The following is a 19053-nucleotide window of genomic DNA, read 5'->3' as shown; positions in this document are numbered from 1 at the left end:
CCCCCCCCCCGCACACTATCAGAAAAGTCAATACTGATGGATTACATTCTTTGGCAATTCAGAAGCATCAAGACTCTGTTGGTGGCCAGGAAAAGGGCACTGTCCTTTAGGGGCCTGGAACACCTCTCTTGCAAGAAAAAGCTGAGGCACTTTGGTCTTTTCAGTCTGGAGAAGAGAAGGCTGAGGGGGGATCTGATCAATGCCTATAAATACTGAAAGGGAGGGTGTCAAGAGGATGGGGCTGGTCTCTTTTCAGTGGTGCCCAGTGACAGGACAAGAGGAAATGAGCACAAACTTGAACATAAGAAGTTCCACCTAAACATGAGGAGAAACTTCTTAACTTTGAGGGTGGCAGAACCCTGGAACAGGCTGCCCAGGGAGGTGGTGGAGTCTCCTTCTCTGGAGACATTCAAAACCCACCTGGACACGTTCCTGTGCAACCTGCTCTGGCAGGGGGTTGGACTAGGTGATCTCCAGAGGTCCCTTCCAACCCCATGGGATTCTGTCTAACACTGCACTAAGTCTAAAGCAGTACAGTCTTCGAAGGAGAACACACTGACCTCTCAAACTCTCAGCCAAATGTCTGGAGAAATACACCTTGAAAAGTCCATGCAGAATTTGACTGAGAGAAAACACAATTATTGAGACACGATTTATGCATTATCACAGAAAAGAATCCAAATGCATATGGAAAATCAGGTAGCAGTCATGTGGAATGTATGGTAGTCTCTGCTTTCTATTCATAATGTTACTGCATTCATACAATGTAGAAGCATAACCAGCCAGCTTAAGCATGGCTGCTTTTATTTTTTCCCCTCCACTTTTTCTGAGATTGGATAAAAGGAAGATTTAATGAAAACATTATGGCTGCAAAAATAGTCTTGCAAATTACATTTTGATGCTGGGGTACTTCAAGCTTAATTAGGAAGAGATTACCTTAATAGCTTGCCTTTCAGTTTAGAACAAGCAAGATGAGGAACTAAAAGATGAACCAAGAATGAAGAAAACAAAAGTTCCAGCGTGTGCTACGTCCCTGAAATACCTCAAATCCCAAGGCGTGGATTATTATGGATATACAGAGTATCACCTATTTCAAGCAGCCCTTTCTTTTCCAAGGCAAGCCCGGAGCAGCAGTGTTTGACCTCAGCACAGCCACATTTGGGAGGCTCAGAGGAAGAGAGAGTGAACTTAATGACCTGAGCTCATCTCAGCCTTTTGTAAGGCAGTTCTTTCTGTTTTCAGGGCAATTAAGAAAAGCTTAAGGAAATACCTAATCACGCTATACACAAATAGGAAATTCAACATTGCTGTTCATTAGCAAACTAACTTAAAAAGGAAAATTAATTAATTAGAGCCATAAATAAGATTAACTTTAAATCAGAATGATTTAACTCTTACAGCCAATCTGGAGGCCAGCCTGTAGCAATTTGTAAATTGTAATGACACCTCCAGGATTGGCTCTTTCCCCTTCAGAAAGGTGTTGCCTTGTTTTCAGTAACCAGGGCCTATAACCCAGAATGGGCCACCATATCGATTTCACATACCCTTGTACTCTGCTCATGTCAGGACTGGATCTGGGTCAGATCTGCAACTTCCAGCGATGGCAGCTTCTTGAGAAAACTCATTCTGTGGTGATTTTGGACACGGCTGCAGGTTATTTCTCTCATAAAACAGCTGCCTGTGTTAGGGGGGGTGAAAATGCAAGATGCTACCCGTCTTTCATAATGTCTCTGGGGATGTCTGAGAGCAGAAATAGAGCTTGTACATCTCGGATATAAACTCAGCCCCTCGACAGCAGAGCTGATACAGCTCCTGTTCTTTTAGCAGCTGGTGAAGGCTCAGAATGATGCTCATCTCCAGCCCAGCGTGCTCTTCCCTCTTCAAAAGACACATTAAAGCCTGCCTGTCCACGAGCAACTGAGCCCAAGTCATCACATCAGGGAGGAGCTCGTCTCCCATCCAGAGCTCCACTTGCAGATGGAGCTCAAGGCACAGCTTTCCCTCCTTGGCTACATGGATAAGGACGGTTCAGGAATTAATACAGTTGTGAAAAACAAGCTGTGGGCGGCCTCAGAACAGCCTCTGGAAACAAAGCTCACAGGAAGAAAATAGTTGGTTTATACTTCATCAGATATTTGCAATAAGGAATCACTTAACTCTGAGTCAGAGCCTGTTGAACAGCCAAATGGGAACACTGTGAAAGACTTGCAGTCCCCAAGAAAAGGAGGAACCGTCCTCAACTAGTCAGTTTTACGAGTTCATTGTGGTGATCCGGTTCCGAGTGGTCCACGGCTCACCCTCTGCCACGGGCTCAATTCAAAATACTGAGTCAAGTTCAGAGGCCACTCGATGCTACAATTAGCACAGAAAATGTACTTCCTTTGAGCTGCAGATGTTCCCCAGCCTGTTTTATTAAGAGCATTGTATGAAACCCTGAAACCAGGAGTTTCATGTTAAGAAATTTAAATGCATTTTTCTTTTCTAGAACACACCAAAATTAAAGACATTATAGTTTCAGTAAAGAACCTGATTTTCAATGAAGCAGAACCTTCAAATGCTCAATAGTTTCATAAACTGCAGGGACCCAATATGGAGACAATTCTAACAATTCCACCAAGTTTCAATAGGAACAGTCTGTGAACCATTAACAGCAACACGCTATTGGGTACAGGGAACAATTCCCTCTCCCCTCTCTCCCCCCAAAATCGGAGCTACCCCACTTCATCCCCAGCACCCACCCCAGCTAACAGCAGCCCTGAGAGTCCTGCAGGGGGTAAAACCCAGGGTGATCCCATGCTACTTTCAGGTTAAGAAATATTGGCCACACAGCCCTTCCTCATCCCCCCCCCCCCCAACCTGACTCAACTGATGCTCATAGTTCTTAAATGAAGCAGTTGTAAGAGTAAAATAATTTTAGCAGGATCTTTTAAGAAGCAAATACATTTTTTTAGGGATTTCCCCCCGCCCCTTCCATTTACAGCAGAACAATGAAGAAATGTTTCAGTACTGGCCTGGAGAACTGAAACTGTCCTTCCCCGGAGCTCAGCGGGCACTAGAATGAGATGCACAGGTATGAGTGGCTGCAAGAGACTTGCTTTTTTTTTTTAAAAAAAAAAAAAAAAAAGAAATTTTGATTGGCAATCAACCGGAGTCATTTAAAGGCAAACCAACGATGGTAGATAATAGCTGAAAGTCTGCTTAAACCATGGATTCTGGTGTCTGCACTTCCCAAAAGCCTTACTCGCAGGACAACCCCACGGCCAGGGAACTATTAATAAGGCAGTTTCCATCCAGATACAATTCAGTTACAACACAACAGTACTAGAAGTATTTCTATAAAGTTTGAAATGTTTTTAATATGTACATTCTTTCTTAGTAAATATTAAAGTAGTGCTTTTCTTTTGCACTTTTTTTTTCTTTAGACTTCTAAAAGGGCATCAGAAATACAGTTTTCACCCCCCTCCAAACCAATGCACAGTTGTTACCTTCGTAACAAGCACATATGAATTCTGTACACCTTTCCCTCCCCACAAAAGAAATAAAAATATGCCATGACTACCCAATTACACATCATCACAACAAGTTTAAATTACGAATACAAATAATTCCAGAGTATTTAGAAAAACCCAACATATTGGATTTATGAAACCATTCCATGCATTCAACAAGAAAAAAAAACAAAAAAAAAGAAAAAAAGAAAAAAGAAAAAAATGATTTAAGTTTCTTTAAATGGTGTTTTCTCTTTCTATCCAAGTACCAAAGTCTGGATACAGTGTATCATTAAGACTAACCACTGCTTGAGTCATAGAAACATGACAGTACACAGATAACCAAGTTTCTATTTATAGACAATATGCTATACAGTTACTACCTCTTTAATGAATGTCAAATAAAGCAAGTTTCGCTTTCTAAGACGTTGAAACTGCACATTAAGAAAACAGTAAGAGGTGCTGCTAAATAGATAACAACATTTTGAAAGGAAGGCTATGTATTGATATGATCCTGCTTCGTAGTAGCTGTTAATTAGCAGGGTTCCTATGTTGTTAGTTAGCTTCTTTTTTTCCAGAATGACAAGCTATTCAAGAGCTAGAGTTTACTAATCCAGAAATATCACAGATTTTATCTTCAAGAAGAAAAAAAAGAATTTATGCAGTGAAAGCCTTTGGGGGCAGTCTCTCTCATTACATAAAATCTTCATATTTTCTACAAGAGGCTCGTAGCACAACATACAGATCAGAAACAGACATTTCGGACATACATTACAAACCTGAATTCAAAGAGTATTCTTTTCAACCTTTGCTATGAAGAAGACAAGTAAAATTATAATTTTATTTACATGCAAAGGACTCTGCACCATTTTGTAATATCCTATTTTTTTGTGTTTGCCTTAAGATAATCCTTGAAAAAGCTGTACTTCAGCTCTAAATTTATTTTACATGAATCTTGACAGGTATCAGTCTCAGGTATCACTACTACCTCCCAGTAAATAGATCAATACTGTCAATTTATTTTTAACAATTCAATTTAGAGTGTCACATGTTCCTGACATCCAGGGGTTAATACCCGTGCAAGTTAGTATCCGTTCATTAGGAAAGCTCTCCATTAGCAAGGTGCATTTTCAGTACAATTAAGACCAGGTTGCTGCATTAACTATTTTCCCCTTGCAACACTGCTGGGCTGCAGCCACGTACAGTAAGACAGCACAAGGCTGTTGATCAGGACCAGTTGTTACAGCTGTTAACAATTCTGTTTGTGCCACAAAACCAGAAGAAGTCGATTATTCTTTTTTTTTTTTAAAAAAAAGAATAATCTTGGCTCTTCTTTAACTGAGTTTACCAGGTGATGTTAATTACCATCCTTATCAAACGAGTTTTTGTAAAGGCTATTTACAGTGTACATGGCTGAGCATGCACCTTACAGACACAAACACATCTGCCAGTTTGATACCATGGAATAACACAGTGCCTGAAAATGACAACACATCTTAAACACCATTTTAATTAACAGTTTCAAGCGGGAAATGATCTTTATTTTACAACTGCTATACTTGCATGAATTTTTATTTTTTTTTTTTATATAAAAACACTAACTCCTGTCCAGAAGTCTAGACACATTCTACATACTACAGGTTAAGGCAGTAAAAAAATGTGTTCCTGATAACTGGTCTTGACAATGTCAATTAAAGCTGTCTGAAGACACTTCAGTTCTCCAACAGATCTTTGAAATTCCAAATAATTTGTGAGCGAAAAAAGTTCGCTTTGCTTTCTTCAGAGTTTCAGTAATAGAGAACAGAACAGAATTGGGTAAGTTCAAAGCATTAAGGGAAGGGAACATTTGATTTAATTCATCCCATAAGTTTAAAAGTTGAAAGGATACAGTTTTAGATGGGAGTTTAAATCAATCAAGAACTGTAGGAACGAAGGAGAAAACCAATTTTATGCACATTACTGCATTCTTAAAAATATACTGTTATCTTCAACAATTCAAGTAAGGTAATAGACATTATCAAAAATAACTTCATGAACCATACTCAAGTTTCAAATCACATTCTCAAACTTTTAACCCAAAGCAGTTTTATTGTGTTAACTTCATATAATAAACCATGAAGGTTTGACTGTACAAATGGTTAATGATTTGCACTTGTGATTCCTGTAATAGCCAGCAGGCTTGCTAACCAACTTACTGTAAAGATATGGCAGATTATGTATTTAATCAAAGCACTTTTGATTTAGGCATGAAACAAATTCAAATGGTTGACATTCTGTGCTTCTAATGCATCACTCGTAAGAGAGGCAAGAAACACCCACTATTGTACAGACAATTATTTTTACAGAAAACCCTTCCTTGAAACCAATCTTTTATCCGCAGCTGTAGATGAGAGTATAATCTGTTGTAAACAGGGCACTGTGTTGTAAAACCAGTTTGTTTTTTTTAATTAAGATCTCTCTCCAAAAGTTGGAAAAACAGACTCTTCAGAATGTCTTTCAAATGTAGCATGTTCTGTTTGCTATATCATAAAGTTACTTTCTTTTGATTCCTTTTTAAAGATGTTTGTGTTCACAGCAGTTCTGTTTTTAAAAATTGTTTGCAATTTATATAAAATTCTGTACATGTTCACAAATTATTGCATAAACAGCATAATCTTCATGACAGTATTCAGCAACACATGTCCATCTCAGGAAGTTCACGTTTCTCTTCTTGCTTTTTTCTTCTTTTTAACTTGTTTGGGGGATTCCCAGCTTTCTTCAGACTTGGCTAAAACCAAAACATAACTACAGCGTTAGGACTGAGAAAGCTTACACAGAATTTACTTCTAAAATCTTGGATAGTGCATCCCATATTATTACACGGTAATTCAGTACAATCAACTAGTTATTTTTACCTGCTTTCTCCCAAATAGTCTAATTTAAAGTGCATCTAAACCAAAACCAGCTAATTTCAAACTACTATTTTATACCACAAATACAAAGATTGATACACAGCAAAGATCATTCATTTTGAAAATGTGTTATTTACAGTAGGCTCCTTACTATTTTTTGGCTAACTGGAAATAAAGTACACATACACAATTGACATTAATTGTTCCCTTTTATATTTAGTGGTTAAAGCCCGTGTAATCTGGTAAGTGATGTGTCAGAAGAGTATTTTTAAAAAATAATCATAAAATCATGGAACAGAGTTGGAAGGGACCTAAAAGATCATCCAGTTCCAACCCCCCTGCCCTGGGCAGGGACACCTCCCACCAGACCAGGTTGCTCAAAGCCCCATCCAGCCTGGCCTTGAACCCCTCCAGGGATGGGGCATCCACAGCTTCTCTGGGCAACCTGTTCCAGTGTCTCACCACCCTCAGAATAAGGAATTCCTTTCTGGTATCTAATCTAAATCTCCTCTCTTCCAATTTAAAACCATTGCCCCTTGTCCTGTCACTGCACTTCCTGACACAGAGTCCCTCTCCAGCTCTCCTGTAGCTCCCTTCAGATATTGAAAGGCTACATATATATATAATGAACTATGTAAAGATGTGGTTACATGGAATCCATAATCAAAGAAAGCAGTGCTATGTTATTTTATTAGAACAGACTGCCTGAAAACATGCTGGCTGCCAGAAGTGGTAAATCAAGTAAAGTATTTTATATGCTGAACATAAGAGATGTTCTTTCAATTTCTAAGGCGTGCATCAGTCACAAAAGCCTTCATGTTTTAGAACCAGAACAAACACAAAACGTTGCAAGTTGACACATTGACTTGAAAGATTCTGTTGCTTAATATATTCAAAACCGAGAAGCCAATTAGTGCAGACTAACGTTATGAAATCATCTAGTTTCTTCTGCAGTCATTAAAAACTGGTTTAGTACTTCAACACTTCGCCAGGAACTTCTTATGAAATGTCAGTATTTATTAATCTAATTAAAAAGTCTAATTCAAACAGCTTTTTTTTTTAAGCAATGCCTTTCACATCCTGACTTCCTTTTTAATTTTCCTGTGCTACTGGGTGAGTACTTCAGTATAAGGACTTTTGCTGAGTATAACAGAGGATATTTGACCTCTCTAGGCACAGCACATTTTCACAAAGTAATATACCTGCAGCAGCAAAGTATGTGCTATTAGGCTACAACAGCAAGTGCATCACCCAGTATCCTTCTACTCCCATACCAGGAACTGTTTTCCTTCATGTTCCTTCATGATTACTACATTTCATGGAAGCATATGGAAAAAGATGCTAATGAGTTAAGTTGAGAAGTCAAAAAAACCCCAGTAGGTTGAAAATTGAATTGCTTATATTATTTTCCAAGTTTCTGGTAGCTAAACATCCTGTCAACTGCTACATTAGTACCCATCTGTTCCCCTGAAACCTCACAAGCAGACTTTTGAAACAGAATTGGCAGAATTACTCAGTCACAGCACGAAGCTCCAGTCCTCGTGGCGAAGAGTATGTCCAAATGTCTGTTAGGGACTGGCCAAGGCCAACAGACATTTTCAGTCATTCAAGCATATGAAGCCAGTTCTTCCTTACAGGGCAAGCATATTTGTCCAAGTACTTCAATGAAAACTACAATATGGCAAGATATCTAAGTGAAATACTTAAGTACCTGATCTGGCACCCTAACCCCAAACCTCAGGGCAAAGCATTTTGACTATATATGCTCTACGGGGAAAAAAAGCAAACCCTGAATGCAGACAAATGAATTGTACTGAGAGATACTTACTCTGTGGAGGAGGCACACTGTTTTGCTTAATATTGGGACTAGAAATGTCTGTCTCTTGCAGCATCTGTGGCACTTGGGAAGCGATCTTGTCAGAATCGCTCTCTGATACAATTACAGATGGCTCAGTAGAAACAGCAAGCGAAGGAGCCTCCTCAGGCTATTTGAAAGACAGGGAAAAAAAAATTCCAAAAGTTTATTAAGTCATACAACAGTAAACTACTCTTACACAGTGTTATTTTGGCAAGTATACCTAGCAGCTGTTGGAAAGATGGCATTGAAAAATTAAGGCGATATTAACATCCTTCAAAATTTTAGATCAAGGCTGCAAGACTATGACTGCCATCTAGTGCCAAAACTTCTAGGTGCAGACAGGCAGAGATAAACCACACGAATTCTTCTTAAAATACATGACATGCAAAGAAAGGGAGAACAATCTAAAAATCACTAAGATCCTAAAAAGATTATAGAATACATATTCAGAAGAGATGCAAGGTGGTGACACGTATGGATTTGGTTGCAAGGCAAACAGGCAAGCTGTATGGGTCCAGATTCGTAACTCAAAAAACAAATTAAATCAAGACTCTTACAGTATTTAGAAAGCATTAGCAGTCATTCCTATCAAACACTCAATACACTCTGTATGCTTATATTAGCATAATAGATAATTGTGAGCACAGTCAAAAAGTATTTCAGTGGAAACTACTGCAAGAAGAACCGCCAAGTAGAAGATATATCTAGTATTTTCCAATCATCCGGCCTAGTTTGGAGGTTTCCACTACAGAGACAAAATGTAACTGTAGCTTACTGTGTAACACTTACTAGAAGTACAGTAAAACAAAAGTCAAAATGCAAAAAACCATTTTGACATTCCAATAGGAAAGTCAGAATGTAAAAACACATGATCCCACAGCAAGTGACCTACTGGCTAAAGGCTTCAAATAAACCGCATTAGAAAAGAGCACTCAGGCAGGCAATAAACCCCAAACTCCAGGATGTTATTAAGAAGTCATGGCTGGAGTTGGGGCACAACAGCCAGGACCTGGAACTATCACAGCCAAACAGTGAAGTCTACATCCAGCCACTGATGCAGATGTACACAGATCCTAAATGATGGTCACCAACTTGTACTGTTTCCACCACTGCAATGTTAGCATCTCAAACTTAATCACAACACACAAAAGAGCAAAAAGATACACTTTTTAACTTTTCTTCTTCATCATATCATACTGAGTAAGAAGTTAAACAGCTTTAATGAAAAAACCCAACACATGAACTTAGAGAGTAGCAGTTCTCCAACCTTTTATGAAGTTTTCCGTGCCCTTACCCATCAACTGAAACAAGTTTTTTTAATAACTATAATTGCAATATTTCCTCTTAATCTACTGCAAATACAGTAACCTTGATTTTCATTTATTATTTTAGTATCAACCATACTGATAAAATGAACTCCCATTCTACAGGATTTCCAAGCTTAGCCAATTCTAATGTTGTTTACTGCTTAGCAATCATCAGCTACTTAAATACATGAACCCTAAAAAAATAAAACAGGAGGAGGAGTTAAAGCTCCTAGTTGTGCAAGGGAATTGACTCAGGTCACTGGTATCCTAGTTTTGTTAGGACAGAGTCACTCTCCACCTGCAGGTAAAGCAACTCAATTAAGATTTAAATGACATGAGGCTGTCTCGGGTTGACTAACAAACATGTTGCAGCTTGAATATTAAAGCACACAGTATTACTGCAAATGTAATGATGCAGGTACACACAGCATTATCCGGGCATTTTTCCAAATACCACACTTCTGTCTGAATTTTGGATGAGGGGAAGTGGGTGGTTAAACCAAACATTAAGAATTGGGTACTACTCTTTGCTAGGATATTCTGTGTTAACTCATGAGCTCAGAAAGGAAACCTGAAACAATTAATAAAGCCTATTTGCTAATATAAGTAGTTATATGTATAATTCTACAATTTATTAACGAAGTAGTAACTTGTGAAACTGTTACAAATTAAGGATTTTCAAAGACACCTCTTCATTTAAAACCTGTGCCTGCTGATAAAATGCCAAAAGGTTTCCACCCAGCCCAGCGCATAATATGGGAAAAACATTCTCAAAATCAGAAGTGTTCAACATTCAGCTATTTCTGGTCTTTATAAGGATATTTTGGATAATAAATTAGTTGTACTCTAGTATCAGTTTATTTTTCCTCATATTTGGTTCTCGTGTTTTGGAACATTTGCTCCAGACTAGATTACCTACTTTGGAAACTTAAATCACCCATTTCACACATCAGTCACAGACTGTTGCTAAAACTTTTTGGAGCAGCCAAGTCAAACAACATCAGAAGGCATCTTTGCATGTGTGAAATTACAGTAAAGCCAAATCTGAGGGCAAGGAGACTTGATAAAGACTGATACACCATCTGCATTGTCAGATACAACACTTCACAAGTTGTCCTTTATCGAGTTCAACTAACCTCCAGGGAACATTGTTAATAATAGCTTTGTTTGTCCTTTGCCCTCACATCAAGTTTAATACAAGTTTTTATGTCATATTTCACAAAACGGCCACTAACACAGCTATAAAGGCACAAATATGAGCCTATGAGATTGAATTTAAGACTCAAGAGTAATAGGAGCACTTAAGCCCCCCGCTGTGCACTATTATTTAGTGCACAGTGTAGGACTGCATCAGAGCTGATGCCATCAAATCACCTGGGCAGTTTGGTATGAACTGAACAATTAAGCAAAGCCTACTGGAACTGGGCTGGTATTTTGCCAGTGCCAACACCTTAACACAAAATATTCAATGTCAGATGAAAAGAATCACTACATTTAGCTGGAAAGTATTTCTCAATTTAGATTTCTAAACAGCAAAAGCTAGCCTTTTTGGGATGCACCAGTACACCTCCTTCTAAATGTCAAAAAAAACCACTTCGATGTTACAATCCAAGTATGAGTTTTCTGTCTACACGTTTTTAACTATGTCCTCCAATACAAAGCCATGTATTTAAGTTTTTTAAAAAACACACTGCCAGGAATAAAGCCACTTGCACACATAGGCAGACATCTGTGTTTCAGATGCAGCTTCAAAAGAGCCTACAAAGAACAACTTTGCACTAGTCAGATAAAATAGGTAGCTGTTGCTAACCCTGAATAAAGCTTAAACTGAACCTAAACTACAAAATTATAGTATAAGCTCTACTTCAATACAGGATGCTTAGAATAAGCTAAAAGTGCCCAAATGTGTTTTTCAGGGCACACGTTCTCAAACACCTTCTCTACTTTATCTCTGGTGACTTGCAGCCTCTTGTAAAAGACTCCACTCCGATATTTTCATTTGAATCTGAAGACCTTGCTATCTTTATAGAACAAATGCTAAGCAATTAAGAAGTAAAACTCAATATTCTGACATATATTCTGTAGTACCAAACTGCTGTCTCATTGGGATTGTTCACTCTTTATGGAACACAAAACCAATAGCACTAGAAATACTAAATACTTCTTCCTACAATATGATGCTTGTAGGAAAGCAGTATCTAAAAAAGCTGCTAGTTGGAGAAAGATTAAAGAGAATCTGTATTCTCTGGAATATTTGTTTCAGCTGTGAGCTGAAGCAAACGGTCAATTTGTAAATTGGTTCACAAAAACACTTCTCATTCAGTTATTAACATTAAGCTCAGCACAACCACGAAAAAAATCAAAATTAGACTGACTGCATTTAAGTCAGTATAATAAGGTAGTAACGCTTCATTCTGTTGCAATGAAACAGTAAGACATGCTATTAGTCTTGCACTCAGGCTTACTAGCTCTTAGGTTTCCAGATTTCAGTTTTAAACTATTGCTTAAATATTCAAACAAGAAAATAACTTGTCATGAAAGTGATTACCCATTTAGAAGATACTGCTTTTCAGAGTAGACATCCTTTTTAAAACTCTTAACTGACCTGTATCTAAAATTCAGCCTCTCCATCACCTTTATATTCATGAGCATATGGCCTGGAGCAGCATTCTTACTGTAACCTTACCTACACAAACTAATGTTTTGATGGACTCTGAGAACCTCCAAATCAGAAACTGTAATGTAAACCAAATTTTGTATCCCTACCTTAGCTGGTTCACTAGTACTTATGGTCTTCAAGGAAAAAGCTATTTCCTGCTGTGGTTGAACTTTTGAGGTATCCTCCTGAAATTCCTCTCCAGCTTCTCTATCCAGTTCTTCAGTGTCCTACAGAAGGGGGAGGTGGGAGGGGAAAAAAACAGAGCCTGTGTTTGCAGTGAAGTTCTGACTCTTCTTCCCTGCACATCAGCTTTGCTGCCATAATCAGCTTCTATAACTAAGAAAAAAAAAATCTATCTAAAAAAATTAGCGACCTAATATTTGCCTATGTTAATATTCAAAGTTTATAGAATAACATAACACAAAAATATCCATAGAACCCAATAAAGCCCAGAAAGCTCTTCATGCAATTTACTAACAAAAATTCCAATCTCTGAACGAACTGCACTTCAGTCCTCTGAAATTATAAGGATGTGAATTAAACTGAAGTTACTCCAAAAACTCTGCAAAAATATCATGATGAGACTCGACCGATCTCAATTTTGTGCTTTGTTATGAATAAAATGTTTTTTAATGCAAGCTCTGCAAATTGACCTGTACAGTCTTTTATCATATATTAAGCTTCAATAATATTTTTGCAATTCAGTTTAGTCTGCCATGATGCCTGTAAAACAAACCTCTCGGTACAGAAACTGAAAATATATCCAAGCTGTCCAAGAGTCTCAACCGTTATTCCTTAGACACTCTAATAGTGGAAAGTTTTCATTTTACACTAGGAATTAGAGCAGTTACATTGGTTTATAGTACCAGGAGAATCCTGTGGTGGTGAACAGTAAATAGAACACAGGTCTCTGGTTTTAAGCTGGAAATACCTCTTGAAACATTGTTCCTTCATTTATTTCCCCTGAAACCTTGTGAAAACAGTCACAGTTTAAGTGTGTTTTGATTCTTGACAGGAAAAAACATTATTTGCCTTACACCTAGCTCTGAAGGTAGCTTCCACTGCCTTGACAAACACTGAAGTCAACAAATATGAGTGTGAACCCTTAAATATAACCAGTGAGAAAGATGATGCTGTTTAAATGAATATATTCAAATTTTCAGAGGACAAATATATAAATTTTAAGTGAGTTTTAATTAGGACTGGCAAGTTACATTACTAAACTGCTATAACAAGGATAACTTATCTGTGATGTATTAGCAGTTCTGTCTGCTCCTATCAAGCAACACCCCCCAATTTTCCATAAAAAAAATTTTAGACAGAGAAATTCTCATCTTTAAACTGTTGACCACTAGACTGATAGAAAAAGCAACAAAAACGGAATCTTTGGAGATGAGTGGGTTGAATAAATGAATCTGATTATGTTAATATGGACTGTAGAATCCCATCTGACATATACAATGTAAAAGGTAGCTCACAGGCCATGGAAAAGGAAATAATTTCAGTATGCACTCCCTGACCGCAAGATCCATGCAAGACTTGTGTGAACATCTGCTAACCATAACCTTAATCTTGACTTAACACTTAGAGTCATTGCAGATACCAGAACACGACAGATTTCAATTACAAAAAAGCTGCAGTCCTGCTACCCTCAGTTTGAATTTGTCTCAAAAGAAACACTGCAAACTGACACAAGCATCCACCTCAAAAGAGACAACTTTAAGAGAATTTTACGTAATAAAAATTTGATCTTTTTAAAATTGTTTCTATAAAATCTCAAACTGAAACCGTGCATAAAAAGCAAAACCAAAAAGAATGGCTGAAAGAATGCTTTCCCCCTCTCTCCAATTCACCTTGTCAGATTCAACTGAGCATTTAACATTTTGTAAAGAGTGAAAATTATGAATGGCTGTCACTACAAGCACAAGCAGGATGTATTCTGAGCATGAGATATTAAAAGCTTTTTCCTATTAGGAAAGTACTTGTTTTCATCCATTCAAATATGATTCAATTGCCAAGTGAAGTGCAATCTGCTTTTGCTATTTTTACAACAAGTCCGTTTTAAATAGTTTTTGAAGAATTATGTTAAGTAGCACAGAAAACTCCAGTCATCCTCAGTTTGCAAATACTACCCCTCTCACTCAAATCTGACTCACAGAGTAGCTCCGCCTACTGAGTTCATGGCATTGATACTTTACTTTTTGCATAAATCAAGCTACAACAGTACTTCAGAAAGTCACTATATTCTCATAGAATTGTATGTTAAGGCAGCCTAAGAGAAAACTTCTATTTCTCCTGTTCTCCTACCTAGCTATGTCCACCAAGGCAGCTGTCTTTGAAATGACAGCAGGAGAAGGCTTCCCATGCTTCCTCCTGGAAGCATCCCTACAGTACAGAATTCTGATTGGTTATAAAATAAAAAATTCAGAATAAATACTCTCCACATATTCCACGCTTTCCATAAACCCACCATAACTATGTTGCATTCCCAAGCCAAACATAGAATAATTCAAATTAAAGGAAATACTAGTAAGAGAAAGATTACTTTAACTCTTGAGAAACAACAGTAGACAATCTAATACTGTAAGGAAATGTATTTCCCCTAGCTTTTTGCTAAGGACACTAACACACAAAAATAAGGTGACTTTGTGAATTCTTTGCAAATGCCTTTCAGACTATCCAGACTTTGTTCTTTTTACCTGTGCAGGAGAGTTGGCTTCTTCACCTTGCTTCTTCTTTTTCTTCTTCTTTTTCTTGGATTTGCCACTTGTAGAACTCTGAAGAATTGGCTCTGCTTTTTCTCTTTCATTATCTGAAGCCTACATACAGGGATATAGGTATTTAGCATTTAAGATGACAAGGAAACATGCCTTCTACAGACTAAAGAAAAAATTAACAGCTATAAGGCCTTTAATCGCATTTAAAAGTACAAATGAACAAAGTCTTATCTGTTCAGTTCATTTTAGGAAGACCACATTCTTTATATGCTCTCTGGTAATATAGGTACAGAGTTAGGAATGAAAAAAACTATAGAGCACCATGTACTGGTGGCACAGAAATGTTTTTCATACAGAGAATCAAATATTGTTAAGAAGTATTTATGAAAACAAATCTAAATCTTCTCTTAGTCTGCAATGATAGAGTAATTCTTATATTATGGTGAGACAGTAAGATTTCACATGGAGCTCAGTGGCTTCCATTTTCTCCTTAACAACATTCAGCATTTTCCTGCTCTGAGTACACATTAAACACAATTGTGCTACTCCTATCAGTGTAAAAGAGATGAAAGATTACCTTTATCATCACCCTTAAATTTCTTTAAGAAATGGCAGTGGTAAGAGCAAAGTCTTGGAGCTAAGGAGAAAATATCACCTTTTACCTTCTGAACATCAGATATCTCTACAGGTTGAGGAACAGAAGCAACTTTTTCTTCATCTACCCAGTTTCCCCACTCTTCTGCTGGTGCATTCCAATCAGAGCTGGGATCAGCTGAAGAAAGTCCATCTGCAAAGATTAAAAAGATTTTCAGGAATGTCTCCTTACTTTACAAGTGCTCTTCAACAGTTTAAAAATGAAGAAAAAAAATATCTATGCATAAAACCACTTCTTGGTATCAAGATACAAATACTCATTTCCAGTATTTCTGAAAAAAAAAAGGTAAAGATTTTCATGATAGGTGGAAGACATTCGTAGGCAATGAGTAAGACTTGGTTATTTTACAGAGCAATCAGATCACAAACTTAGTCACAGCAGCAGCTCGCTAGATGCAATTAAAGCCCTTTGAGACATTTTCTGGACTACGTGAACAGGGACATCTTTAAGAGCTCTTCTCTACCTAAAGCCTTCCTAGTTTGTGAAAAAAAATTAAGATGAACTGTAACAGTGATCAATCTTACCTTAGCAAGAATCTTTTACAAAGTGATATATCTGAAAATGTAAATTTTACTGAGCCAAAAGTCATTCTGTAACACTGACATTTTTTAATAACCTTATTTTTTCTAAGACTCTAAGTCCCTACTCCGTTTTGCTATCGTTCTGTTATGATGGCACATATTTATGTTGTCACACAGAAATGTCAGATTTAAAGGATAAATTAGATAAAAATTAAAAATCAAGGACTGCATCATCCATTCCACTTTTGCAGTCACTAAACAAGAAGTTGTTCTTAGAGACAAGGTAGCATGCAAGGCAGCTCTTACAGTCAACTTCTTGACCAATTTTTCAGGTCAATGACATAATGAAAGGCACTAAACTGTTTTTCTTAAATATTTTTAGATTTGACTGAATAAAGCTATCAATTAAAAGGCAGTTTTAAGGCTGAAAGCTTTCTTCATAGGTACAGTTTTCACTAGTAAATATTTAGGAATAGCTGTAACTTTATTCCACTACAGCTCTGTTTAGGGAGAGACTACAGCAAGAACCACAAGAATATTTTAAAATTGGCAGAGAAGGGAAAGGGGTGAGTAAAAACCGATTTTATGATAATTTCCAAGCAATTTCAGTGATTTCTATCCTGCCTATGCTTTCTGTATGTGTCAGAACTTCCTAATGTTTGCTAAATGAGAAAGTAAGGCAGACTAAATACAAGAGTCTTATGTCACATTAACTTTTCAGTAAGGTACAAACATGCAAGAGCAAACTGTGACTCAAGTACAATCTGCTAAATGTCTTTTGCAGACTTGCAGTAAGACTGTTTTAATTGATTGCCAACATTTTCTTGCAAAAAGCAGAACTACTTTAAGGTGCATGAGCTCTTTAATTTCTGAGTTTCAATATCCAGGTATTTTTCCTAGAAATTAACCATATTCTATTATCATTTGTCAAAATACTTCTTCCATTTTTTTTTTTTTTTCAAGCTGTCAATTAGCTTTACAGAAGTGAAACATTCCAGGTTTTTCTTCAGATGCCCACCACTGGCTAATACAAATAGCTAACATACATAACCACACTTTAAAATAATGGCAATTAACAAAATTTTGTTAATGAACATTTTAGAGGAACATACTTAACCCAGACCATTCGTCATCAACTGGGGGTTGAGCGTGACTTAAATCCCACTGAAAATCAGAAGTACCAGCCTGAGAAACTGACTCATTGTTGGATCCTGAAAGGGAATAAATAAAATTTTACTTGTAAGTTAACAAGTTTCCTGAATTTTCTTGGTAAAGAAATTCCATTCAAAGTAGAAAAGGAAGACAGAATGCTCAAGGCAAAAAATCTGATTCTAAGGACCACACGGGACAGAAAAACTACAAGTCTCTTGAAAATCAGATATATTCAGAAAATAAGGGAACTGAAGAAGGAAGATAAAATTAAGGCAGGAGAAGAACACGGAAAAGAGATAAGAAGGGTAAGTAACAGCAGTCTATAAAGCCTACAATAGTCTCAAACTGAAAAATACAATGCAGTTTTACAGGTAGCAGAATTATTACCCTATAACAGTAAGAACTATTACAGGGAGAAGCTTAAAAGAAAAGTGTACTAAAAAGAAACCTCATCAATTACATTGGAAATATAGGAATCAGTTTATTCCCTACTAAGAATCCAACTCTCATTTCAAATAAAAAGTTTCAGGAACATAAAAGCAGCATGAAAAACAGTAAGGCCAATACCAGACATGATAACAGAGTGTTAGACATCTAACATTATTATTCTAAGAAAAATATAGCACCAGCAAACAGAAACCATTTAATAAAAAATAAATAGGAAAAAAACCCTTAATTGTGAGACTTAAAGTAATTATTACTTTATGATGAGACTTACTTCTGAAATGAAGTTTAAATAGGACCATAGTTACCTGGGTCTATTTTATAAGCACCTCTGCAAAAGACACCTCAGACGACAGGAAATGTGACATTTTCTCATGTTTTTTTTAGCCAGTCAGGAGGAGTAAATATTTATTTATGTGGTCAATTTGCGTTACAACACTGTTGGCTAAGGTACAAAGATGACCAATATACTTCACCTCTCTCTATCAAAGTTAGAATGGTGGCATTGCCGAAAAATCTTGGATAAGTCTGTTGTCCCCCTTTATTAACTAAACCTTGTCAAGTTTTTAGCCCAGAGACTGAATTTGAGAATTCAAGTGGCTCCCTGGGAAATTATATTTTATTAAAATGTTCTGTACAATTAAGACTTTTTTTCTTCTTTTTTTAAGACAATGTTGCTATAAGTTTTCATTAAATGAACTGGTTCTTTGGAAAGTCTGATAAATGCCAAGGTCTAATTTATAACTTTTGTTGCCCTGGCTCAGATGTGCACAGAAAACTAAGCTCTTGTGAGCGATAGGACACTGAGTTTGAGTTCCACAGTCCAAAGACTGTGAACTGCAACACAAGTAAACACTGCCTAAGTGCATAAGCACATGGCCAACTACTTCCTAAAAGAAAACAAGACACGCCAGGCTTGCTAGATAACTGGAGTAAGCAAGCCAGAATAGAAAACCTGACACAAGCCCTTTATTGCATAATAAATCACTGCAGCACTTGTCAGTAGTTTAACACACAAAATCTGTTACGAAGCCAGGTTTGCTCTCTATAGCAATTTCATCCTTCAAAACAAGAAAACCCCAGAGCTCAGCTTTCCTGCCCGTCACACAGAGAAAAGACTCAAGACTTCAAATCCTGCCTATGGAACATATTTTGAAAGTAATGCTTCAGTTCCTTGAAGGGTAACACCCAGCCATCATATAATAAGTCTCCCAGATGATCAGGGTAAACAGACTTTCCTAGAAAGCAATCTTCAGATCTCCAATTTGAGAAATAGCAACGCTGAGCAATCTCTTATGCCCATTACTTAGACTCAGCACACAAAAAAGAAGGCTAGCTAAGAATTATCACCTTTTTATTGA

At 37.1% G+C, this 19053-nt stretch overlaps 1 protein-coding gene across 1 annotated transcript in view; it reads right to left on the bottom strand.

Annotated features, from left to right (window-relative positions):
• Window positions 1-3330: 3330 nt before the first annotated feature.
• Window positions 3331-19053, bottom strand: part of MTDH (metadherin) — a 32959-nt gene continuing 17236 nt past the window's right edge. The window contains exons 9-14 of the mRNA XM_014965206.1: window positions 17209-17307; window positions 15583-15707; window positions 14903-15022; window positions 12311-12430; window positions 8208-8364; window positions 3331-6255 (exon numbers count right to left, since the gene is read on the bottom strand). Of these exons, the coding sequence (XP_014820692.1) occupies window positions 6185-6255; window positions 8208-8364; window positions 12311-12430; window positions 14903-15022; window positions 15583-15707; window positions 17209-17307 (692 nt within the window). The 3' untranslated portion in view covers window positions 3331-6184. The remainder of the gene's footprint in view (window positions 6256-8207; window positions 8365-12310; window positions 12431-14902; window positions 15023-15582; window positions 15708-17208; window positions 17308-19053) is intronic.

The sequence above is a fragment of the Calidris pugnax genome, unplaced genomic scaffold (assembly GCF_001431845.1).
Source record: "Calidris pugnax isolate Ruff unplaced genomic scaffold, ASM143184v1 scaffold41, whole genome shotgun sequence".
In the NCBI taxonomy this organism is placed as follows: Eukaryota; Metazoa; Chordata; class Aves; order Charadriiformes; family Scolopacidae; genus Calidris; species Calidris pugnax.
This window is presented reverse-complemented; position numbering and strand designations above follow the sequence as displayed.